Here is a 26,102-nt window from a genome sequence, read left to right as displayed (position 1 = left end):
GATGGAAAACAGCTTTGAATGGGAATGGGTAACAAGTCAGAAGAACTGAGTTTGTTCTATTACTAACATTATAGAGTTCAGGGTGAGGAGAATATGGTACTCAGTTTATTTGAGGAAAGGATAAAATCCATGGGAATTAGAAAGATAATATTTAAAATTTTATTATGGTTGATTTACAATGTTGTCAATTTCTGCTGTACAGCAAAATGGCCCAGTATACAAAGTGATCTGAGTATAACTTGTAGTCAGCCCTCCAATCAGCAGTTTCTGCATATCCACGGTTCTGAACACAACCCACCACCGATAGTGCAGCACCTCAGGATGTACTGTTGAAAAAGTCTGCCTACAAGTGGCTCTGCACAGACCAAACCCAGTGCTGTTCAAGGATAAACTGTACATATGTGTTCTAAGTGCCCTCATATATGTACATGTAAAGTTGATGTTATCATATAACATGTATGATTTGGAATGAATTAAGTAGCATTTTAATAGTTAGGAAAAAATATAAAAATTATATCTAGAAATCACATGATACCACACTTTATGTTTTATTCCCATTTCCCTTGGGAGGGGGCGGCAGGAAAGAAACAGTGATGACCTGTTTCACCTGCTATTCTGTTGGTCTTCAGGCAATGGCAGCAGAATCTCAGAGATGCTTCTGAGGACTCTTTTTCTATTGATTGCTAGGTCGATGTTCCAGTCTGTTGATGCTGTTGTCTTAAAAAAATATATATATGTATATATATATATATATATATTCCTCTTATCTGCCTCTGGTTCCTGAGATTATGTTTAACTTCCCATTGTATTTCACATTTCACACTAGAGTTTTTAAATTGAAATATATTTGTTAATCAACTTAGTGTTAATTTGTAGAAGTGTGTCATCTACACCAGTGTTGGATGAGTCTGGCACATAATAACCTTCCATTAATACTTGTTTAATGAAAGAATGAATTGTTTATATAATATTGAGTCTTCTAGGATAATTATAATAATTGAGGGAAAGCAGGTGTTGGACACTTACTTGCATTGTCTAACAGTATCTCCTTTTAGAAAATGCGATATTTCCAATCTTTCGAAAAATTGAAGACTGTATTTTCTTTAAAGACTATCTATAAGTGATATGCTGAATTAATAGCTTGGCTATTAAGACATAAATTGTCAGGGCACTACAAATCTGAGGGAATGAGAACATAATTTCAAAGGAAAAGATTATAGAAATGGATATATGTGATTAAGATAGGCCATGAACACAAAGAGAGTAGAATCTGTAACCTTGTACTGTGTTTTGTGCTTCTCAAAAGACATTTTTGACACATATGTTATATGGGTCTGCCTCCTTGTCTCCCGTTCTCTATAATTTAAAAACATGTTATTTTTTATTGCTGTTATTCTTGGACACACAACTAAATCAACATGTACATTCAAAAGATAGTATTTCTGACATGTAAATATGCTTAAGATAAATTTATTTCTTTATTCAACATTAACCTCTCTCTATATATTAAAGCATATTGTTCAGTTGTAGTTGTCATTTTTGAAAGTGTTTTTCTATGTACAATGAAAACATACCTTTTACTTTTGTATAAAGTTTTAAAAAATCTTTTGGAAGTACTATTAGATTAAAGGAATTTAAAAATCGATGTTATTGGCACAAGATTCATGTTACTGTTTACTCATGTAAATAGCACAAAATACTGCCTAATTAGTATGGTTGGTAAATTTTTGGTACTTTAATTTTCTCTGTTATTGTAAACCATGCATAAAATGCTTGCCTATTGAGAAGTGCAGAATTGTCAGAGCTTAAACAGCTGACATCTGCTTACTCTCTTAAAAAAAAAAAAAAAAAAAAAAAAAGAATAACAAGCCATTTCAGCCTAATCTACCTCAAATGTGTTCATGTAAATGGAGGTCCATCTATTGACCTGTATTCTTTTCAGCTCAGGATTGGTCCACATGGTTCATGAAACCAGGCAGGCTGATTTGAAATGCAGATGTCGAGACAGTGAAGTACGCCCTCCCCTTCTCCCTTTGCTGTATCTGTCAGGGTGAAAAGTGGCTTGTACAAGGGTCAGTCACCCATACTCACTTAATTACTTTTCTTGGACCCACAGAACTGTCACAAGCTGTGGTGGATGCGGGAGCCATCCCTCTTTTAGTGCTCTGTATCCAGGAGCCAGAAATTGCTTTGAAAAGGATTGCTGCTTCCGCCCTCAGTGATATTGCAAAGCATTCTCCAGAGTTAGCCCAGACTGTGGTGGATGCAGGAGCCATTGCTCACTTAGCCCAGATGATCCTGAACCCGGATGCTAAGTTGAAGGTATTCAAAGACAAAGTTAACAGGCAAACAGACCAGGCTTCCAATAATCTAAGACAAGGGAAATGTGTACAGACTAATATTAATTTTAAAATAATTAGTAAATTATCATGGAAAACAGATATGAATATATTATATATTTATTTGGTCCTTTAATATGTGAAAATTATGCTATAAGGATTAGACAGTAAATACATGACTGGGAAAAATATGTGCAATGCCAAAATCTAGATATAGCATCAGAATTAATAATTAAGGAATCACATGACAATTAAATCTCAGAGTAGAAGGCACCTAAAGCTTTTCCAGCCCACTATTATATATGTTTCCTATGAAAATTGCCATATTTATATAGTCATTTTTTTATAGCTTTCTAAAATCTAATTTTCAGTTAATGGTCACCAATTATACTTTTATGTTCTAACAGTTATATTCTATAAGATTTTAAAATTGTTAATTAAGCAATTTAAAGTTCTTTTTTTTTTTTTTTTTGTCTTTTTAGGGCCACACCCGCAGCATATGGAGGTTCCCAGGCTAGAGGTCTAATCGGAGCTGCAGCTGCCACAGCCATAGCAACGCCAGATCCGAGCCACATTTGCAACCTACACCACAGCTCATGGCAACGGCGGATCCTTAACCCACTGAACAAGCCAGGGATCAAACCTGAGTCCTTATAGATCCTAGTCAGATTCGTTTTTGCTGAGCCATGACGGGAACTCCTAAAGTTCTTTAAAATGATATGAGCAACATGCCAAAAATGTTCTGCTTGGTCATTTTTGCATTATATTACTGTATTTATCATAAATTAATAATTCAGTTCTTCCATAATTAAGAAATAGTACTCATCCAGGGGCCACAGTCTTTGACCAGCCTCAATACATAGAGATTTAAATAGACAATTGTGTGAACTAGGATATTTAACTTGGAAATTAAGCAATTTAAGAAATTGAGTATTTAGGTATGGGGCTTGGGTGTGAATGCCTCGAGACTCCCAGGTCAGTTGGATGTGTGATTGTTTTTTCCTTTTTATAAAGGAATTTGAATATGTATAAGCAGTTTAAATTACATCTGAACTCTGCAGTGAACTCTACATAACATCTTGGCTTGGCTTTTGCTTGACAGCGTCAGATCCTTTCAGCTCTCAGTCAAATTGCAAAGCATTCTGTGGATCTGGCAGAAATGGTGGTTGAAGCAGAGATTTTTCCAGTTGTACTTACCTGCCTGAAGGACAAAGATGAATACGTGAAGAAAAATGCTTCCACTTTAATTAGAGAGATTGCAAAACATACACCTGAGGTAAAACAAGGAGGGGGGGAACAGCTTTAAAATACACTAATACGTAGTAAAACATCAGTTTGTTCACAGGGCCCAGGGGTGGTGTCATGTTCTGCGGGTTTCTCTTCGTCAGGGCTATTGACCCTTTGGACCAGATCATTCTCTGTGGTGGGGGGACTGTCCGTACACTGTAGGAGGATGTTTAGCAGCATTCCTGGCCTCCGCCCACTAGATGCCAGTGACACCCCGCCCCCAGTCATAGCAAAAATGACCCCATATATTGTCCAGTGTTTCCCCTGGAACAAAAGTGCCCCCAAGTTGAGAACCACTGGGTGTGAAATCTCAGTTTTTAATCACTTTCTGCTTTCCATTTCTAGATGGTAGGGACTTTGTGATCCTGTCCCTTTAGGTCAGCTGGGCATAGAGAGAGACAGTGCCCCTGCAGGCTGGGAGAGCCCACCCGGCCCCGGGACCTGGTGTAACCACCCAAACAGCAGCTCTTCCACCGTGGTTCCTGCTCGGAGTTCTTAGATGTGAAGGAAATAGAGATGAAGCAAATCCCGGTGGATTCTGACGTTGTATCTTTTTCTGTGTTTATTTTGACCACTCACTGTCATGTCACTAAACTTCAAAGCCCTCATCGTACCTTATTGCACCCAACATGTGTATGTGGTTGAGATTTTCCAAGTTTGGAGTACAATCAGCTAGTGATCACTGTTTGCAAAGGAGGGATAGTTAGGCAAGAATATTTCAAGTCTGACCTCGCCTTTCAGCATTCAGTGATTAACCCATGCGTTGTGATGAGGGGTTTCATCAGTTAGCTAGTTATGAACTAGCCCTCAGCTTAGAGTTTAGGTAAGAACTTTTGACCTCCATTATGATAGGGGTAAAAGTTTTACATGATAAATTGGACCACAGAGAGGCTCCTCACAGTGGGCGAATTCTTTGATAAATGTCATAATTTCACTAAATGATATTTCACATTTTACCAGATTTTTTTTTAGGTCCTAAAATTTAAAATCTGGCAGTGCTCATATAATATTGAAAGTTCCTTTACACTATAGGGTCATGGTTATCTAGCTCTCCTTCTTTTCTCTTAGCTTTCACAGTTGATAGTTAATGCGGGCGGAGTGGCTGCGGTGATCGATTGCATCGGGTCCTGCAAAGGAAACATAAGGCTGCCAGGCATCATGATGCTGGGCTATGTGGCAGCTCATTCTGAGAACCTGGCCATGGCAGTCATCATCTCCAAGGTTCGTTCTTGCTTCATTTTCCTCTAGTTATGCAACGAGATGCACCAAGACAGAACCACAGACCACTCTTTCACAGAGTGTAAAATATAGCTGACCAGAGTCAAAGAATTACTAGCTTTTTTCCAAGGCTTATTACTAAGTTTCCCAAAGCAATGCTTGAAATAAGGTTTACTTGGCAGGAAGGTTAAAGACTTACTCAGTGTTTAACATCAGTACCTCTGAGAATTAGTGTTGTCTGTATTTAAATATTGCACATTTGCATCTTGAAGGATTGACTGTATATACTCACAAATATGCAAAGCATACTCCTGTTAAAGACAGCTATCATAGATGACATGCCAGGTGGTCGTTGGCATTATTCTCGGAGGTCTGCACGTTCTCCCCCTTCTTGCCCTTTGGGCAGGAGATGACAATGGATGGCTCTCTTCTTCAGCTTCTATGAGCTAATTTTGCCTCTCTCAGACATAGGCAATTCAGAGCACAGGCGGACAGCAGTGTTTCTGTTTCCATGCTCTAGGGATCTGGCCTTATCTCAATTTACAACTTGGTATTTAACCCACCAGATCATGTTGTCCTGGCTCATAGTAGGTGCTCAAAAAATATTTGTTGAATGAGTACGTATTGATCTCCTGAAGCATGCTTCACAGGCTTTGTGCTCCCTGTGTCTCTGGGGACCCTCTATGGCGTGGGTTTCTTATCAGCATGGAAAACCCACTGCTGTATGTTAAACAGAAGTGTGGATTTTTTTTTTTTTTTATCCTCTGCTAATCCTCAGAATAAAAAGGAGGCTCAGATCTTTATTTTTTTACCTATTCCTTGATTATTCTTTACTTCACTCTCTCTTTATCCCAGACTTTTCCTTTTGTTCTTCGATTACCAAAGACTCTGGTACTGACTAGAGCAGTGGTGCTGCTCTCTGAAGGGTCTCTGTGGGAGTATTACCGGGATTCTTGATTCTCAGTTCTTTTGTGGGTGGTCAGAAAGCCTACACACAAGAGGGAAGATGAGAGAAGCAGCAGTTCCTTCTGCTTCCGGTGTTTCTTCCCCAGACGACCTGGGAGGCGCTCCCCTCCTCTGGTTGGAGCTGCTGCTGGCCTCTCCCACCTGGTTTGTCTTTCATTTAGTTGCTAGGTTGGAGGGGGAGGGGGCAGAGTTTGAGGCAAAGCATGCAGTACAGCCTCATTTTTCTTTTGCCACATGTTCCATCAGGACTGACAGCACCTCCCATCTAAATAATACTTTATAATGTTCAAAGCACATTCACTTTCCTTGTCTCATTGGCCAGTAACTCAGAGGTTGGGGGGGGTGGGAAGGGAGCTATCTTCTTTTCCTCCTGCTTCTTCCATCTTGATGTGTCTCAGAAGTGTGGACATTCTGGAAAGCTGCCTCATTCTGAAGAGAGGTCAGAACTTTTTTTTTTTTTTTTTTTTTTTTTGGTATGGACAGACACATATTTTTAGTTCTAAGAAGCCAAAGAAGTAATCAAACTTAAAAAAAAAAAAAAACAATAAAATAGAACACTTTGGTTATGAAAAAAAAAAAAAAAAGCCAATGAAGAAATACAGCATATCTCTTCAGGAAATTGGTCTTAAAAACCAAATGTGAAGGTGGAGGGAAAAACGTATATATTATCATTTGCCCTTTGCTGTAGTAGCATAACCATGTGATAGTGGCTTTTGTGGCACTAAATTTAAGGTGATAGTTCTCATAGTCTCAAGGTAGTTGGAAAATTATGCCTCTACAGAATCTGGGATTATAATTTGATTCGGGCATTTGACTCTTCCTTGGGTATATAAATTGTGATGTGTTTGAGGCCTTTGGGTTAATTCGCTTTTGGTTATCTCAATACAATTGAGGTTTGGAGTACAGAATATGAGCACACGTCGTCTGTGTAACAAAAGTACTCATTTGACATTCAATCATGTTAAAATGGGCAACTGTCATGTAAACGTTGTCCAAAATTAATGGGACTCTACTATTTCAGGAAATGTTTTAGTGAATATACTTCACCTAAAATTTACTTGAATAGAACTCTTCTCATACTATTCATTTGATTTTGGATCTCTAGTAGTTATTTGGTTCTTAAATCTGTTATATTTGGTGAAAAGTCAATTTTTAAAAGGATTCTGAATTTGCTTTTTTAAGAAAGGAAAGCAAAAGGTTTTTAAAATCCTACGCATTTTTAATTTGCCACAGTAGCATCTAGTTTTGCCTTAAATACTTACCTCTGGCATCTGTTTTTTGGTTAAATGCCTCTATTTGGGGAGTAAACGTTAGTAGAGAGATTTAGTTTAGTTGGATTGTTACAGATAATTAAGGCAAATTAGTTCTAGTCATTTTATTGACTTGAAAAATGACAGTCCCTGTGAAGTGCTCATTTATTGAACCGTTTAAGAAAAAAAAAAGGATCAAGACCAAAATAATTCCTTCTAATGTCTGAGAGACATGGAAAACTCTTTAATCCTGCTTGAGATTCTTAACACTTGCTCTTTTGATCACCGCTGCAGGGTGTGCCCCAGTTGTCAGTGTGCCTGTCGGAAGAGCCAGAAGATCACATCAAGGCGGCCGCTGCCTGGGCCCTGGGACAGATCGGGAGATACACCCCCGAGCACGCCCGGGCCGTCGCCGTCACCAACACTCTGCCGGTCCTGCTTTCTTTGTACATGTGCACAGAAAGTTCCGAGGACCTTCAAGTAAAAGTAAGGGCTTAATTCCTCACTGTTTTGATGCAGATTTTGACTCATTCTTAAAAAGATGTGACTCAATATGTTTTAATTTTCATTATGGACAATATTGCTTTTCTGAGTCAGGAAATACATTGACCGGAAGAATTGAGATGACTCTACGAAAACAGCTTAGCCCTGTCTCTAAAAAGTTAGTGATATAGTTCAAAGAACGTTCTCTACGGGTACAAAGGTGTTTGTAAAGTGAATATCTGGTTGTTTCCTTCTACGTTTCTCTTGACTTTTCTTATGGTAGGCATCGAATACTGGAATTTCAGAGGTAGCATTGGTTGGAGAGAACTTTAGTCCATCTCACATTAAAAAATTGAGCCTAAAAAAATGTAAGGTGCTTTCCAGAGGTATTCCTGAAACTCTGACCTACCTCTCTGAATTCCAAGTCTGCCTGATTTTTAATTGTGTCTTATATCTGTTTCTTAAAAGAAAAATGACCATAAAATTCACTAAAACTTCAAAACCATGCATTTTTTTAAAAAAAATCCAAGATTTCTGAAAAAATATTACTGGCTATTAAAATGATTCCTAAAACATGAATCTAAAGTAGGATTTAAAAAAAATAATTTTAGAATTTCAAAGAGAGAAAAATGTTTTCCAGCATATTCCCTATTAGGAAAACATGTAACTTTTTGAAAGCAGCTTTCAGAATTGACTTGGGATAAGGGAAAAACACAGAAAAGATAATAATTCAAAATCAAATTAACAGTGGAGTTCCCGTCGTGGTTCAGTGGTTAACGAATCTGACTAGGAACCACGAGGTTGCGAGTTCAATCCCTGGCCTTGCTCAGTGGGTTAAGGATCTGGCATTGCTGTGACTCTGGTGTAGGCCGGCAGCTACAGCTCTGATTAGAACCTCCACATGCTGTGGATACGGCTCTAGAAAAGGCAAAAAGACAAAAAAATAAAAATAAATCAAATTAACAGTAAGTTAAATTATTTTCAGATTTTAATTAAAATAATAAAGGAACAAGTAGGAAAACACATTTGCTCGGTCAGCTTTAGATGGTATAATGACGCAGGAAGTCTACTTGAACTGTATGGTTGAGGGACTCAGAAAATCATATAGTGAGTCATTTATTTGATTTATAAATTTTATTGAAGTGAATGTATGTTGATTTGGTTATGTTGACATGTGTTTTTCTCTACAAATTCATTGAGGGAAGTTGATTTCTCGGATTAACCTTTTTTCAATTTTTATAAGACTTTCTAGATCAAAGCAATGATTTAATAGATTTAGGGCTTTTTCCATTGTCTCCAATGTTGAGTCCATTCCTTGGCAATACTTGGTAGAGAGTAAGATTGACCATGTGCTAAGGTCTTCCCCTATTTAACAATTCTTTGATGTTTTTTGACCTTCTGGTGAGAAACCACAACTCCACTTCCAGTTTTGAGTTGTCCAAGTACTGCTGATTTACATACATATAATTTTAACCTATGTATGTAGTTCTCTTTTTGCCTCATGTTTCTCTCACCCATTATCATCATTGTCTTTCCTCCCCCCACCAACTTCCTTCTCTTTCCTCCTCCCTCCTCCTCACTTCTCCCCTCCCACCCTTACCTCTAGTGATCCAGGGAAATAAAGAAATACATCAGCTAGAGCATGAATAATTAATAATGGAGTCAATAGTAATTATAGTTTGAGAAACCCTTGCAAATAGCCTCTTAGGGAGCACTATATACTATTTATAGGCTACCACATTTATATAACTTGGTTTTTAATGAATTACTGTGGTTATAGTGTATACATATCACTGGAGTAAAATAAGTTTGAAAACTTTACTTTTGAAGTCAAATAATTTGTACTGTGTATTAGTTTAACAAAGGTGGTTTTATTAGTTTAACAAAAGTGGTTTTATTTATTTAGGTGTACTAACCGAAGGTTCCTTGTGTCTTTATTTGTTGTAATATTTACTTTCAGGAAGTACAGCGGACATTAAATTTAAAGTGATTTTTCAATTGTTGTCCTGTCGGTAATCTTTCCAAGGCTTTAAGTCCATCCAAATATTTTCCTGTTGTAGGGACTTAATCATTCTTTTTTTTTTTTCTTCCTCAGGTCTCTTGGATTCTATCAGTTGTTTCAAAAGCTTTAGAAGGAAAAGTCTAAGTCTGTTTGATTTGACACTATCTAAGTAGGGAAAACTATCCAAGAGCTTCAGGAATTGCCTAATGCTATTTTGCATTTGTAACTCTGTAGCAACTTTCAAATTATAAGGCCATGTTGAAGTTCATTTTGTACCAAAGGCATGTCAGCTTCTGTAAACATTCTCTGATTGGTTCTGATCCAGGGGAGCCAAGGAGCAGCCACTTGGAATTTCTTGCATGTTTTTACATAGCCTCACTCTCTGCCTGCACCTATGTAATTTGAAATACCTTATAAGAGATGAAAATATGTATCTTTTATATAATCTTATCTATTTGAAAATATTCAGGCAATTGCATTTTTATTTGTTTTGATTTAGAGGAATCATATCAACATGTGCCATCTTAGTTTGGCATTTGAATTGTTTATAAAACTATTTCTAAGATAACTATTTGACTTAATTATTATATTCTTGATGTCTTAGTTGTTCCCCTTCATTTTTAGCGGCTTTGTTGCTAATAAATATATGTTATTATATATACCATATTATTTACCCATTTAAACTGTATAAGTCAATGGTTTTAGTATCTTCACAGGTGCAACCATCACTACAATCTAATTTTGGAACATTCTCATTCTCACATTAGGGGTCACTCCATATCCTCCCTGTTTAGCCCCAGGCAACAATTAATTTACCATTTGTATTTGGGGATTTACCTCTTCTGGACATTTCATTTAAATGGAACTATACAATATATATGACCTTTTGTGCCTGCCTCCTTCACTGAGCATGACTTTCAAGGTTCATCCATATTATAGCATATATCAATATATTGCTCCTTTTAGTCATCAAATAATATTCCATTGTACTGTTATACCACATTTTGTTTACCTATTCACTGCTTGAACATTGGGTTATTTCTAGTCTTTGACTATTATGACTTAGGCTGCTATGAATATTATTGTACAGATTTTTGTGTACATGTATGTTCTCATTTCTCTTGGGTCTATACCTAGGAATGGAGGTCATATGATAACTCTTTTTAATATTTTACGGAACTGCCAAATTGTTTTCCAATGTGTTTATACCATTATACCATTTCACATTTCCACCAGCAATGTATGCGGTTCTAATTTTTCTACATCTTTGCCATCACTTGTTATTATCTTTGCTTTTTACTATAGCCATCCTAGTTGGTGTGAATTTCTTTTTTCTTTCTTTCTTTCTTTCTTTCTTTCTTTCTAGGGCTGCACCCAGAGGATATGGAGGTTCCCAGGCTAGGGGTCGAATTGGACCTGTACCACAGCCACAGCAATGCCAGATCCTCAACCTACTGATCGAGGCCAGGAGTCGAACCCACAACCTCATGGTTCCTAGTCAGATTCATTTCTGCTGCGCCACAACAGGAACTCCCCCAAACTTAACTTTTGAATGAGAAACATTTTTCATTGCAGGCTGTTTTCATTAAAGATCATTCATTAAGGAAAGCAACAATAAATAAGTTTTTGTTATTCCTTTCATTTTTCTGTGAAAAGCAGTCAAAGTGGCATCAAGCGTTTGCCTAGAATTGACGGTTTTATTTTGTTAATTACTTTTCTTATATATGTTGTTAAGAGGTTAAAAAAGGAGTTCCCATTGTGGCTCAGTGGTCAACGAACCCGACTAGTATCCATAAGGACACGGGTTCCATCCCTGGCCTTGCTCAGTGGGTTGGGGATCTGGCATTGCCTTGAGCTGTGGTATAGGTTGCAGACATGGCTTAGATCCCTCATTGTTGTGGCTGTGGTCACAGTTCTGATTTGACCCCTAGCCTGGGAACCCCCATATACCATGGGTGCGGCCCTAAAAAGACAAAAGACAAAAAAAAAGTAGTATTTCCAGTCATTTACTGTCGTTTTACAATAGCTTTGATCAGTGTGGACAGAGCCAGTTTTTAGAAATGATGGGAAAATTAGTGAATATGGAACTCTAGTTGCTATGCAAGTTCATAGAAAACCCAGGCTCAAACCCAAGTTGCCCTGAATACATAGCCCATGGCTCCTTCCCTCACATCATCATGTACTATGCATGTCTAAAGATGAACACACACTGGAGTTCCCGTCGTGGTGCAGTGGTTAACGAATCCGACTAGGAACCATGAGGTTGCGGGTTTGGTCCCTGCCCTTGCTCAGTGGGTTAATGATCCATCATTGCCATGAGCTGTGGTGTAGGTTGCAGATGCGGCTCGGATCCCGCATTGCTGTGGCTCTGGCGTAGGCTAGTGGCTACAGCTCCGATTGGACCCCTAGCCTGGGAACCTCCATATGCCACGGGAGCGGCCCAAGAAATAGCAAAAAAAATAAATAAATAAATAAATAAATAAAGATGAACACACAATGCCATGACCTGTAGTAAGGTTCATAATCTCTTACTCATTATTTCAAAGAAACGCATTGCTTGATTTCCTGAATTAGGTAAATAAAAGGGTTTGTTGATCCCATGTAATTTCTGTACAGTTCACAGTATGAAGCTGTAAGAACTATTTTATTTTGCTCACAGCCGTAAATAACCAAATAGAAGGCATATTTTCTAAAGGCTAATAAATTTTAAACCAAACATGTGGCATGACCTTGAATGAAGAACATCCTAAGGAATACACACAAACACATACACGTAAATGCAGCAACTACTAAGAATTAAACAAAATCACTGGATATAAGATCAATATATAAAAGTCAATTGTATTTCTATATCCTAGTAACGAGTAATCAAATATGGAATTAAGAGAGTAGTTTTAGTCATGATAAGATCAAAAAGAATATAATACTTAGGGATAGATATAACAAAAAAAAGTATAAGACTAGTACACTGAAAACTATAGAACATCACTGAAAAGAATTTAAGAAAGTCTGAATAAATGAAGAGACATTCTATTTTAACAGATTGGAAGATTCAATATTGTTAAAATGGCAATACTCCCTAAATTGATCTATATATCCAGTACAATCCCTGTCAAAATCCCAACTGCCTTTTTTTTGCTTTGTCCTTTTAGGGCCGCACCCAAGGCATATGGAGGTTCCCAGGCCAGGGGTCCGTTCTGAGCTACAGCCACCAGCCTACACCAGAGCCACAGCAACGCAGGATCTGAGCTGCTTCTGCGACCTACACCACAGCTCACAGTAAGGCCAGATCCATGGAGTGAGGCCCGGAATCAAACCCACAACCTCATGGTTCCTAGTCAGATTCATTTCTGCTGCACCATGACAGGAACTCCCCAACTGCCTTTTTTCTCCTCAGAATTTGAGAAACTCATCCTAAAATTGATATCAAAATGCAAAGGACTCAGGCTAACCAAAATCATCTTGAAAAAGAAGGGCTTATACTGCCCAATTTCAAAATTTATTACAAGGCTACAGCAATCAAGACAGTGTGATACCTGCTGATAGAAAGACACACATATTGATGAAGTAATAGAATTGAAAATCTGAGATAGACCCTTTTATAGTTCATTGATTTTTCACAAATGCAATTTAATGTTAAAAGGATATTATTTTCAGCAAATGGTACTAATACAATTATTATATCCTCAAAAAAATATTAATTTGAACCCTTATATCATACCATATACCAGAATTAACTGAAAATGGATAATAGATCTAAATATAAGAGTTAAGACTAATAAAAAACTCTTAGAAGAAAACATAGGGATAAATCTATTTAACATTGGATTAAATATTGATTTCTTAGAAATGACACTTAAAACACAGGTAGTAAAAGAAAACATTGATAAATTGGGTTGAGTCAAAATGAAAAATTTGGAGTTCCCATCTTGGCTCAGTGGTTAACAAATCTGACTAGGAATCAGGAGGTTGTGGGCTTGATCCCTGGCCTCACTCAATGGGTTAAGGATCCGGCATTGCTGTGAGCTGTGGTGTAGGTCACAGATGTAGCTCAGATCCCGAGTTGCTGTGGCTGTGGTGTAGGCTGGCGGCTACAGCTCTGATTAGACTCCCTACCTAGCCTGGGAACCTCCATATGCTGTGGGAGCGGCCCTAGAAAAGGCAAAAAGACAAAAAAGAAAAAAAGAAAAACTTGTATGCCTCAAAAGACACCATTGAGAAAAGCAAAAGACAAACCACAGACTTGGAAAAATTACTTGCAAATCATATATTCAAGCAAGGACTTGTATTCCAAATATATAAAGAGTGCTTACAACTCAATAAGAAGACAAATAACCCAGTTAAACAGTGGGCAAAATATTTGAAGAGATATTTTATTTTTCAATCAGCACATGAAAAGATGTTCAACATCATTAGTCCCTAGAGAAATCAAATCCAAACCATAATGAGATATTACTTCACACCCACAATTAATAAGACAGGCAATAACAAGTGTTGATCATCACATGGAGCATCAAACTTTCTTACATAACTGGTGGGAATGTAAAATGTTGCAGTCATGTTTAAAAATAGTTTGGCAGTTTCTCAAGATTTACCATTATCACCTGACAACTCTATCCCTCAGAATCTTCCCAAGTGAAATGAAAACATTTGTCTACACACAAACTTACATATGAATCTTCATAGTTGCACTATTCATACTAGCCAAAAGTGGAAATAACCCCATGTCCAACAATTGGTGAATAAATAAACAAAATGTGCTGAATCTGTGTAATGGAATGCTATTTGACAATAAAGGAACAAAGCACCGATATGTGGATGAACCTCAGAAACGTCATGTTCAGTGAAAGAGGCCAGCCGAAAGTTCACATGTTGTATGACTCCACTATGAATTGCCCAGAAAAGTCAAATTTTTAGAGACAGAAAATAGATTAGTAGCTAATCAAATCTACTGGGAGGGCTGGTAGGGAGAGAATAGGGAGTAACTATAAATGGATAGGAAGTTTCTTTCTGGGTGATGAAAGTGTTCTAAAATTAGAGTGTGGTGATGGTTGCACAACTCTCTAAATTTACTGAAAATCCATAGAATCATGCAATTAAAATGGGTGAATTTATGCAATGTAAATTATATCTCAATATTATCAAAAAAATCTTAAGCCCAGGAGTTCCCTTCACGGCTCAGCAGTTAATGAACCTGACTAGGATCCATGAGGATGCCGGTTCGATCCCTGACTTTGCTCAGTGCGTTAAGGATCCAGTGTTGCTATGTCTGCGGTGTACACCGGCAGCTGTCACTCCGATTTGACCCCTAGCCTGGGAACTTTCACATGTCGTGGGCGCAGCCCTAAAAAGCAAAATAATAATAATAATAATATCTTAAGCCCAGAAATTGACAAGTAAACAAAATCTTAATTAACGAGTATACTAATATTTCTTTCATGCTGGATAAAACCACTGATTTTTTTTTTTTTTTCATTTTAGGGCTACACCTGCAGCATATAGAAGTTCCCAGGCTAGGGGTGGAATTGGAGCTACAGCTGCAGGCCTACACCACAGTCACAGCAACGCGAGATCCAAGCCATGTCTGAGACTTATACCACAGCTCATGGCAAGAGACTTAACCCACCAAGCAAGGCCAGGGATGGAACCTACATCCTCTTGGATATTAGTCGGGTCCATAACCCACTGAGCCACAACAGGAGCTCCCTACAACTGATTATTAATCATGATATACATTCTCATCTAGATGTTTATAGTAAAGAATCAGGTATGTTTCTTGGTGAAGGACGGTAAAGCTCCCTAGTGGATTTTTAGTGTCATTAGAATTCTTGATTAATAACTTGACAGTCTACCACCAACTTGGAATTGTTAGCAGTAGAGTAAGGCTATCTGCATTGTACAGTAGGTGGGACCTTGGCTATCCTGTTTGTAGACCTTGTCACCAAAAGCAGCTATTTTCATCATAAGCTCTTCATTTCGCTCTCAAACTCTTGGAATGCAAGACATGAGTTTTTGTCAAGCTTTTGTGGATTTACTTTGTTATGTATTTTGCTTTGTATTTCAATAGAGTAAGAAAGCCATAAAGAATATCCTACAAAAATGCACCTATTTACCAGCTCTTGAGCCATTTCTGTATGACGCTCCTCCTAATATTCTGAAGCATGTGGTCGGACAGTTCAGTAAGGTAAGAAACGCTCTCTTAGCCTAGAAGGGGGGGAAGAAAATTAAAATGAGGTATTAACTTGTTTCTTCTCTTTGGTCAATGTTTTCTTCTGTAAGGCAGGAGTGGGTTTTACTAAACTTTCACCGATTATATTGACAGGGAAGATAACATGGGTTAATCAAATTAACATAAGTTAACGAAATTCACACATAAATAATTTACACTTCTTCCTCACATTTTCCTCACAGTCTCTGTACTGTCTTTTTATGTTCTTAGAGAGTAAAGAGTCAACATACTAACTGTCCCATAATTGTCTCATAAAGCAGACAATCTATATTGATGAGTAACTTTTGGTACTTTTCCTGGTGTCTGTTAGTCTAACTCATCTGGGAACACTGCAAAGATCTCATAAAGAAAAGGAAAAAGGTCTCTGAGTCACGGAAACATTTTTTGCAAAGTCGATGCCTTTTACTGGAGATGCTTTCAGGCAGTCATTTGGAGTTTATTGATGTATTTTGTGAACGCTGTAACAAATGCAGCCGCCGTATTTCTTAGATCAGTGCCGGTTACAGGTAGTAAGGCAGAGAGGCCAAGCTGCTGGGGAGGCTCAGCCAGAGGGACTGACTACTGACAGCCGAGGCTGGGAGAGAGCGTGCGCTCCTTCACTATCACGAACTGGTTAAACTGTGTTCAGGAGGTTGGATTTCAGAAAATAGAGTCTCTGGTATTAGTATCCCACAGCACCTATGAGCTCAAGCTCTGGAGTTGCAGAGCCTGGATTTCCCACTTATCAGCTGTAAAATCTTGAGCAAAGTCTTGACCTCTCTAAACCTTAGTATGATTACCCATAAAATGGGGCTAATAAGAGAACCTATTTTATAGGGTCATTGTAAAGATTAATGAGATGTTGGATTAAAGAGTTTAGCTTAATCCCAGGCACATAGTAAGCGCTCAAAACAAAACAAAAACCAACTCACAAAACCCCCCAAAGTTGTTTTTAAGAAATAAAATGTAGATGTGGTTGAGGTTATTTTTAAAAATGAATAAAAATGAATGGGAGGGCAAATTCATTTGCATAGTCAATTATAATGCTATATAAAGAGGTACCACTGTTTGTACAGTTCTACAAATAATGAACAAAACCTGTATATTACAATGTTCAAGGATCACCCTACATGGAAGTTCCTGTGTGGCACAGCAGGTTAAGGATCTGGCATCGCTGCAGCTATGGTACAGGCCACAACTGTGGCATGGGTCCATTCCCTGGCCTGGGAACTTCCACATGCCGTGGTTAAGGTCAAAAATAAACAAACAAACAAGTAAAGTAGGTACTGTAACTAAACAGGTCTAGTTTTAGGTACTTGTCTGAAACATAATACTGTCTGCTAACAGCCTTCAGTTCTCTGAACCCTTTCTGTCGTCTCTGACAGCTTGGCTGCCCCTCAAGCACCGTAGTCACTGGATGGGAGGAGGTTTTCCATTGCTGAAGCCACCTCAGGATACAGTTCTGTGTATCAGACACCTATGCTTTGTCATCCTCTTTCTAAGAAAATAACCAAACTCTGTTTTCTGAGTGCTAAGTTAAGAAAGTGAGTGGCTAATGCCATCAGCTAAGGGGTGGGGGGGAGTTGGGGGAGGATTGGACCATCTGCAGAGTCATCAGCTTGTGAAAGTGAGCAGGTGATAGTATTTCTGAAAGCTTTACTTTATAGTCTAATCTTTTAGGCTACTGAGATATTCTAGATTTATTGAACTTGCTATGAAAAGGAACACTAACCCAAACTGAGTTCAAAATAAGTCACTTTTAAGGTAAATTGTTGGGGAGTTCCCGTCGTGGCACAGCGGAAACGAATCCGACTAGGAACCATGAGGTTTCGGGTTCGATCCCTGGCCTCGATCAGTGGGTCAAGGATCCGGCATTGCTGTGAGCTGTGGTGTAGGTCGAAGACACAGCTTAGATCCTGCATTGCTGTGGCTCTGGTGTAGGTCTGCATCTGTAGCTCCGATTCGTCCCCTAGCCTGAGAACTTCCACATGCCGCAAGTGTGGTTCTAAAAAGCAAAAAAATAAATAAACAAAAAATAAAATAAAGTAAATCAGTGGGATTTGTGGAAATTAGATGGCCAAGATAAAATAAAGACGAGACTGCATAACACGTACGCTTATAAATGTGCCTTTGGGAATATTTGCTTCAGGCAGAATTTTGTGTTTTCTTAATCTAAGGATCCAGAGAACTAGAAAAGAGTTGGGAAAGCACTTCCAGAGGTAAAAGGATACTAATTTAACATGGCAGATAGGCAGTAATTAAAACTCTCCAGGCCAAACAAAATATTTAGAACCAACACATCTACAGGCTTTCCCATGTTTAAAAATACGCACTAGGGAGTTCTCAGTGGAAACAAATCGACTAGTATCCATGAGGTTGTAGGTTCAATCCCTGGTCTCGTTCAGTGGGTTAAGGATCTGGTGCTGCCGTGAGCTGTGGTGTAGGTTGTAGCCTTGGCTTGGATACCCCATTGCTGTGGCTGTGGTGTAGGCCGGGGCAGCTACAGCTCCCATTTGACCCCTAGCCTGGGAACTTCCATATGCTGAGGGTGTGGCCCTAGAAAGGAGAGAAAATAAAGAAATATGCACTAGAGTCATCTTTTATTGTCCAGTTGATGTGTATTATCATTCTATTAGCAAGATCCTTTTGCGGTTTTAAATATCTGTTAAATGCTTACACACACTCAGCACTCTGTTAAGCATTAAGGGACCGACCAAAAAAGAATAAGACAAAGTTTTTCAAGGAACTGTATAATCAAATTGGGGGACCAGATGAAACAATTAGAAAACACTTCAATGTGCTGGACTCCATGATAAACTTTTTTTTTTTTTAATATGAGAAGGAATTAGTGAATGCAGTCTGAGTTATTCAGAGAGGACGTCAATGGAGGAAGTACAAGTGAAAAAGGCTGATCTTTGGAGAAGGAGCAAGATTGGAGGAGAAATTAACACAGACACACTACTATATATAAAATAGATAGCCAGCGAGGACCTACTGTATAGCACAGGGAACCATACTCAATATACTCAGTATTTTGTAATAACCTATAAGGGAAAAGAATCTGAAATAACACATGTATGTATAGTCACTGCTGTACATCTGAAACGAACACAACATTGTAAATCAACTGTCAGAAGGGTAGCGATGACCACAGAAGAGAGGCGGCCCCCTCCCCACCCAGGACCCGGTTGTCTCTTCCTTGCCTGGTAGTCAGGTTGTCCTGCGTAATTAGCTTCTTCATCTCCATGGGCTCTTTCCTCTCAACACACTAATATCCACTGTTACATCCAGTGACTTTATTCACTTCTCACTGATTGCTTCTTAAAATCTCTTGAATTTGTTGGTTCCTTACTTCCCTGGTTTTTCGTCTGTCTCTCTAACATCTCCTCCATTTCCTTTCTCTGCCAGCTCCTTAGTATGTTCATTCATTTACTAAATATTTCCTGAGCATCTATTAGGTACTAATTATTCATTTTGAGGGAAATGAATGAGTGGTTTCTACCGTCAATGACATGTAAGTGTGACAGACATATAAAGTGATAATTGAAAGATTATGTGGCAAGTGCACTGACAAGGGTTTAACAAAAAAGCTAAGAGAGAAGAAAAAAACCTAACTCATCCTGGAAATAGAAAATAGGGGTGTCCCAGAGAAAGTTACTTAAAGGAGGCAACACCTGAGCTGAGCTGAGTCTTAAAATATGAACGGGATAGCCAAATACTGGGGGAGGTGTGTGGAAGGTGGAGGGGCATTCTAGAAAGAGAAACAGCAGAGGCAAAGGCAAGAAATAGCTCAGATGCGCCCTTTGAAGATATTGAAACAAAATTTAGCAAAGAGATCGGTAGGGAAGGAAGCTGGAGAGGTATTTAAGACCTAAGTCACAAAAGGCCCTCTGTGCCTTGTTAAGGAGCTTGGCTTTAATTTTGGAGCGACCTCGAATGCATGTAAGGAAAGGACGGACACTGCTTTACATCTTACCTACATGAGTGGGTCCCATCGCCTTTGCTCTCGCTCATTACCGTTATTCCATCTTCACAGCGTAAGAAGTTAGCACATTTCTGAAAAGGCTGCATTTACTTCTAGTCATCAGCAGGTTTAGGCTCATTATGTTATAGGTATATTGGCATAAATTCTCTTTTACATTTCCTCAGATATAGTATTGCTTTTCAGTAGTGAAATCCAGCGAGGAAAAGAAAAGCTGACATTTTTATGTGCTTCACTTTTCAAGGTGCTGCCACATGATAGCAAAGCACGACGACTTTTTGTAACAAGTGGTGGACTTAAAAAGGTTCAAGAGATAAAGGCAGAACCTGGATCTCTCCTTCAAGAATACATCAACAGTATTAACAACTGCTACCCAGAAGAAATAGTAAGGTGGGAAATGGACTCTGAGAAGGTCTAAGTTATCATATAGTTTTTCTGTTCTCAAATCTTGATTTTTATATCCACTGTGTCAACATGTGGACTTTGAAATACCATGTAAGACCAGTGGAGACCTTGAACTTCTCTTCTTATCTCTTCCACCCCTCAAGTGAAATGATGTTCCAATTTACACATATATTTCCAAATCAAGCTGGAGTGTCATTTGAGGCATTTCTGTATTAATTTAATAATGCTTTACTAGAGAATACCCAAATACAAAGTTAAAATTAAGTTAGCAATCTTCAGTGTGAACCTGGTTTAGAAAGAGTCTGATTTTCAGAGTGCCCTGCTTGTTGTTTTTCTGCCTTAAGCTCACATCCACATCAATGAGGGTATTACAGACGGAAATGTTGAATGGCAAAAAGAAAGTTAGTATCTATATTTGAAAAAAATTAAATAAATAATATTGTTTATGAAATGCAGGTGCTTCATAGTAATGTAGCAAGAAGCTATTTTCCAGATTAATTTTTTTTAATGAGCTTGGTTTACAGAACATTAAACCTAAGCCTCAGTCCTTGCAAGCCTAAAGGAGAACTCTACCACTAAACCCCTAGTAAGTAAAAGCAACATTACTGAGAACAGATAGAATTATTATACAACTAAATCTTTAAAAGTGTTCATAAAACAGGAGTTTCCGTCGTGGCGCAGTGGTTAACGAATCCGAGTAGGAACCATGAGGTCGCAGGTTCGATCCCTGCCCTTGCTCAGTGGGTTAATGATCCGGCGTTGCCGTGAGCTGTGGTGTAGGTTGCAGATGCGGCTCGGATCCTGCGTTGCTGTGGCTCTGGCGTAGGCCAGTGGCTACAGCTCCGATTTGACCCCTAGCCTGGGAACCTCCATATGCCGCGGGAGCGGCCCAAGAAATAGCAGCAAGACAAAAAAATAAAAAAATTTAAAAAATTAAAAAAAATAAAAGTGTTCATAAAACATGCAGAATTAAAGGCCTATTTAATCCACATTTTTCTAATACTACACTAATTTCTTATTTTATCTTAATGTTAGAGAATGTAAATTCCGGTGTCTAAACGTTATAATTTATATGTTATATAAACTATTGTTCCTATTTAATATCAGTACTTTTTAATATGTACGGTAACATTGATTTTAAACGTACAAAAATAGTTTTAAGATTGAACTTTATCTCATATACACATATACTCTGCCAGTAAATTCTTACCACAGGTACAAGTTTATGCACTTGGGGGAGGTTTATGAGAACTTCCTGATCAAAAGAGCTTCAATAAGTTAGCTTTGAAAATATTAATTTATATAAGATACATCAAAGGAGTAGTATAACACATTTGTCTACTATATAGAATATATAAATAGAATAGCATACCATATTGGTTAGAAAACATGAAATATGTGTGAAACCAGTAAATGAAGGAAATATGAAAATCTTTTATCAAGAAAATAAAGTTAATTTTTATACAGGGAATGTATGTCCCCATGGTAAGAATGCCATTTTTATATAAGTTTAAAGTAACTTTTAGGAGTTCCTGTTGTGGCCCAGCGGGTTACAAACCTGACTAATATCCTTGAGGATGTGGGTTTGATCCCTGGCCTTGCTCAGTGGGCTAAGGATCTGGAGCTGTCATGAGCTGTGGTGTAGGTCACAGATGTAGCTCAGATCCAGCATTGCTGTGGCTGTGGTGTAGGCTGGCAGCTGCAGCTCTGATTCGACCCCTAGCCTAGGAACTTTGATATGCCTCAAGTGTGGCCCTGAAAAGCAAAAAAAAAGTAACTTTTAATGCAATTTTCTATCATAAAATTATAGAAAAATGAAAAAACAAAACAAATTAAAGATACCCTCAGATGGAGTGACCTATTAGAATTTTAGGTCACTTGAATGGCAAGGTACTTTCTTTTTTTTTTTTTTTTTTTTTTGTCTTTTTGCTATTTCTTGGGCCACTCCCGAGGCATATGGAGGTTCCCAGGCTAGGGGCCCAATCGGAGCTGTAGCCACCAGCCTACGCCAGAGCCACAGCAACGCAGGATCCGAGCCGTGTCTGCAACATACACCACAGCTCACGGCAACGCCGGATCGTTAACCCACTGAGCAAGGGCAGGGACCGAACCTGCAACCTCATGGTTCCTAGTCGGATTCGTTAATCACTGCGCCACAACGGGAACTCCACAAGGTACTTTCTCGAATAGAAGTCTTCTTTCTACTTTTTTCTAGAATTATTTTACTGAGCACTAAGGGAAATCAAAACCTCTGTCATGTTGGAATTTGCTCTGGTGCTTCGTCAAAATACCATTGTTAAGTTTCCACTTCCACGTTCTGTGATCTGGGATTTTGTTTTTTAAAAAACTGGCTAAATATCATGAATAATTTTGGTTCACCGATTAGCTTTTTCAAATTTCTGTTATTTTTCAAAGCATTAGGTTCTCTAGAACTTAGAGGAGTTTTATAGAAATCATTGAAACATTGTCTTTCTATGAAAATAGACAATATAGTGGTTTTACTTTTGATATCATATGACTTAATGAATACTTCAGAATTATTCTTTAGGAGTTCCCGTCGTGGTGCAGTGGTTAATGAATCTGACTAGGAACCATGAGGTTGTGGGTTTGATCCCTGGCCTCTCTCAGTGGGTTAAGGATCCGGTGTTGCCGTGAGCTGTGGTGTAGGTTGCAGACGCCGCTTGGATCCCTCGTTGCTGTGGCTCTGGCATAGGCCAGTGGCTACAGCTCCAATTAGACCCCTAGCCTGGGAACCTCTATATGCCATGGGAAGCGGCCCTAGAAAAGGCAAAAAGACAAAAAGAAAAGAAAAGAATTATTCTTTAAAAGACAGTTATCAATGGATACACTCTCTCAGCTGTTCGCCCTAAACATTTATTTCATATTGCGCTCTAATTTTACTAATCTTTAAAAATGTTTAATAAAAGTAGTTGGTATGATGAAAGGGAAGGGGTCCAGGACTGGATGTTAGAAGACCCAAGTTCTAGGCCTGGACCTCTCCACAAACGTCGTCTTCTTATCTCTGCCTAAACTGGGAAGGGGAAGTTGCTTTTAGAGAACATCTAATTTAGGGAGGGAGACAGGCAGGTAGTCTTCCATTCAGCCCATTTCTAGTATGATAACAACATAATAACCCAAATTCTGTAAGCATCTGGGATGGGGTTAATCGCCTCTATTCCTAAAGGCCATGCAGAGGTTAAGTTGGGACAGCAGTGGTTGACCCCCAGAGGAAAGGAATGTCCAGTTCATTTTGTTTCTTTTGTGAGGAATATTGGCTAAAAGCTCAGACTTGAGTATCAAACAGATCTAAGTTCCTGTCTCAGTCCCAACTTACTTTGACTTTGGAGATATTACTTTACTCCATCTATAAAATGTGGATAATTACCCACTTTACAGAGCTGCTATTGGGATTAAGTGAGATAACACTTAGCCAAGAAGCTTATACAAAGGAAGAATTCGATTCAGTAAATATCTGTTATTGTCCCCTGTGGGCACCTCTCTTGTTTTTTGTTTTGTTTTGTTTTCTATCCAGGTTAAATCACATTATTAGGTGGATCAGATTTAACATTATAAAAACACTGGAGGAACTATCTGGCAGCACTTACCCACTTATCGTTCTTTCACAATTTCTTTTTTTTAATTTATTTGTTTATTTTTCTGCTGTACACTATTTCTTTTGATGATAAATGCATATCAAGCAAATATTTGTTTCTTTTTGCAAATATAAAAGATGTAAATAAAGATTGTTCTGCTTACACTTAAATTGCTTTTAATTGCTAATGTAAGACTTTTTCCTGATCAGAAGCTTCTTTTGAATTCCTTAACATTGGAGAGATTCTAGCTGGAATGGGGTTTTTGACAGCTAACAGACAACTTATGCGGAGATACATAAGTGGTCTGTACGCATGTATGAGAAGTTAGGTAGTGATGAATGTACTCTCTGCTCGTGGGGTAAGTGGTGTAAATCCTAAGCACGTTTCCTTTTCCTTGGGGAATCCTGGAGATTGTGGGGTCTCTGAGGTCCTTGGAGAGAGAGGTATGCAGTGGCAATTAGCTTGGCAATTAGCCAGGTAAAACTGATTGATTTATTGAGGACCTTTATGTTAAAGCGGTACTATCCAATAGAAATATAACATGAGCCACATTTGTCATTTTTAAAAAATAATTTTTGTTGAAGTATAGTTGATTTACAATGTTATGTTAGTTTCAGGTGTAAAGCACAATAATTCAGTTATGTGTGTGTGTGTATACATGCACATAATGTTATATATATGGATATATATAAAATGTTAAATTTGACCCACCTAATCATATGATTCAACCTGGACGGAAAACAACAACAACAACAAAAAACTCAAGAAAGACAGAGTTCCCATTGTGGCTCAGTGGAAACCCAACTAGTATCCATGAGGACTCAGGTTCGATCCCTGTCCTTGATCAGTGGGTTACAGATCCGGCATTGCTGTGAGCTGTGGGGTAGGCCGAGAGCTACAGCTCTGATTTGACCACTAGCCTGGGAACCTCCATATGCCACAGGTGTGGCCCTAAAAAGATAAAAACAAACACATAAACAAAAAACAAGAAGAGGGGTGCCCACAGGGGACAATAACAGATATTTACTCAATCAAATTCTTCTTTTGCGTAAGCCCTTTGGCTAAGCATTATCTCACTTAATCCCAGTAGCAACTCAATGAAGTGGGTAGTTATCCATATTTTACAGATGGGGTAAAGTAATATCTCCAAAGTCACAGTAAGTAAGTAGTTGAGACTGAGATAGGAACTTAGATCTCTTTGATACCTAAGTGTGTGTGTGTGTGTGTGCGCGCGTATGGTGCTCACATGTGCGAGTGTGTGTATTCTTTATCGGTTTCTTTTCCATTATAGGTTATTACAAGATATGGAGTATAGTTCCCTGTGCTATATAGTATGTCCTTGTTGATTATCTATTTTATTTATAATAGTATGTATATTTTAGTCCTCAACTCCTAATTTATCCCTCTTCCCTCTTTCCACTTTGGTAACCATAACTTTGTTTTCTATTTCTGTGATTCTATTTCTGTTTTATAAATCAGTTCATTTATATTATATTTTAGATTTCACATAGAAGTGGTATCATATAGTATTTGTCTTTCTCAGACTTATTTCATTTAGTATGTTAATCTATAGGTCCATCTATGTTGCTGCAAATGGCATTATTTCATTCTTTTCATGGCTGAGTAATATTCCATTGTATATATGTAACGTCTTCCTTTATCCATTTCTCTGTTGATGGACATTGAGGTTGCTTCCATGTCTTGGCTATTGTTAATAGCGCTGCAGTGGGAGTTCCTCCCCTGGCACAATGGGGTCAGCAGGTCTTGGGAGCACTGGGATGCAGATTTAATCCCCAGCTGGGAACAGTGGGTTAAGGATCTGGCATTGTCTCAGCTGTGGCTTAGGTGGCAACTGCAGCTCAGATCTGATCCATAGCTTGGGAACTCCATATGCTTCAGGGTGGCCAAACAAACAAAAAACCCCACAGTGAACATTGGGGTGCATGTATGTTTTTTTGCTGTTGTCTTTTTAGGGCTACCCATGGCATATGGAAGTTCCTAAGCTAGGGGCTGACTTGGAGCTATAGCTGTGGGCCTAATCCAAAGCCATAGCAACACAGGATCCTTAACCCACTGAGTGAGGCCAGGGATCAAACCTGAGTCCTCATGAATACTAGTTGGGTTTGTTACTGCTGAGCCAAGATGGAACTTCCTGTAACTTTATGAATTATGGTTTTTTCCAGATATATGCCCAGGAGTGGGATCATCAGATCATATGTGGTTCTATATTTAGTTTTTTTTAAGGAACTTCCATACTTTCTCCATAGTAGCTATACCAAATTGCATTCCCACCAACAATGTAGGAGGTTCCTTTTTCTCCACACTCTCTCCAGCATTTACTATTTGTAGACTTTTTGATGATGGCCATT

General features: G+C 38.4%; 1 protein-coding gene and 1 long non-coding RNA gene across 3 annotated transcripts in view; both read left to right on the top strand.

Moving 5' to 3' along the window:
- LOC146399544 (uncharacterized) overlaps window positions 1-26,102 on the top strand; it is a 345,027-nt gene that overhangs the window by 113,422 nt on the left and 205,503 nt on the right. The window lies entirely within an intron of this gene.
- The window catches only part of SPAG6 (sperm associated antigen 6), a 75,495-nt gene that overhangs the window by 47,100 nt on the left and 2,293 nt on the right, over window positions 1-26,102 (top strand). For both annotated transcript variants that reach the window (NM_001159312.1, XM_084978699.1), the window contains 6 exons: window positions 2,117-2,322; window positions 3,442-3,615; window positions 4,695-4,847; window positions 7,355-7,546; window positions 15,613-15,729; window positions 19,980-20,125. In NM_001159312.1, coding sequence (NP_001152784.1) covers window positions 2,117-2,322; window positions 3,442-3,615; window positions 4,695-4,847; window positions 7,355-7,546; window positions 15,613-15,729; window positions 19,980-20,125 — 988 coding nt within the window. The remainder of the gene's footprint in view (window positions 1-2,116; window positions 2,323-3,441; window positions 3,616-4,694; window positions 4,848-7,354; window positions 7,547-15,612; window positions 15,730-19,979; window positions 20,126-26,102) is intronic.

Source organism: Sus scrofa, chromosome 10, assembly GCF_054392235.1.
Source record: "Sus scrofa isolate SSC_HxYL_T2T_F1_AM1 chromosome 10, Sscrofa_HxYL_maternal_Yorkshire_Landrace_v2.0, whole genome shotgun sequence".
NCBI classification, from domain to species: domain Eukaryota; kingdom Metazoa; phylum Chordata; class Mammalia; order Artiodactyla; family Suidae; genus Sus; species Sus scrofa.
Note: the sequence above shows the minus strand (reverse complement) of the source record. Positions and strands in the feature narration are given on the sequence as shown.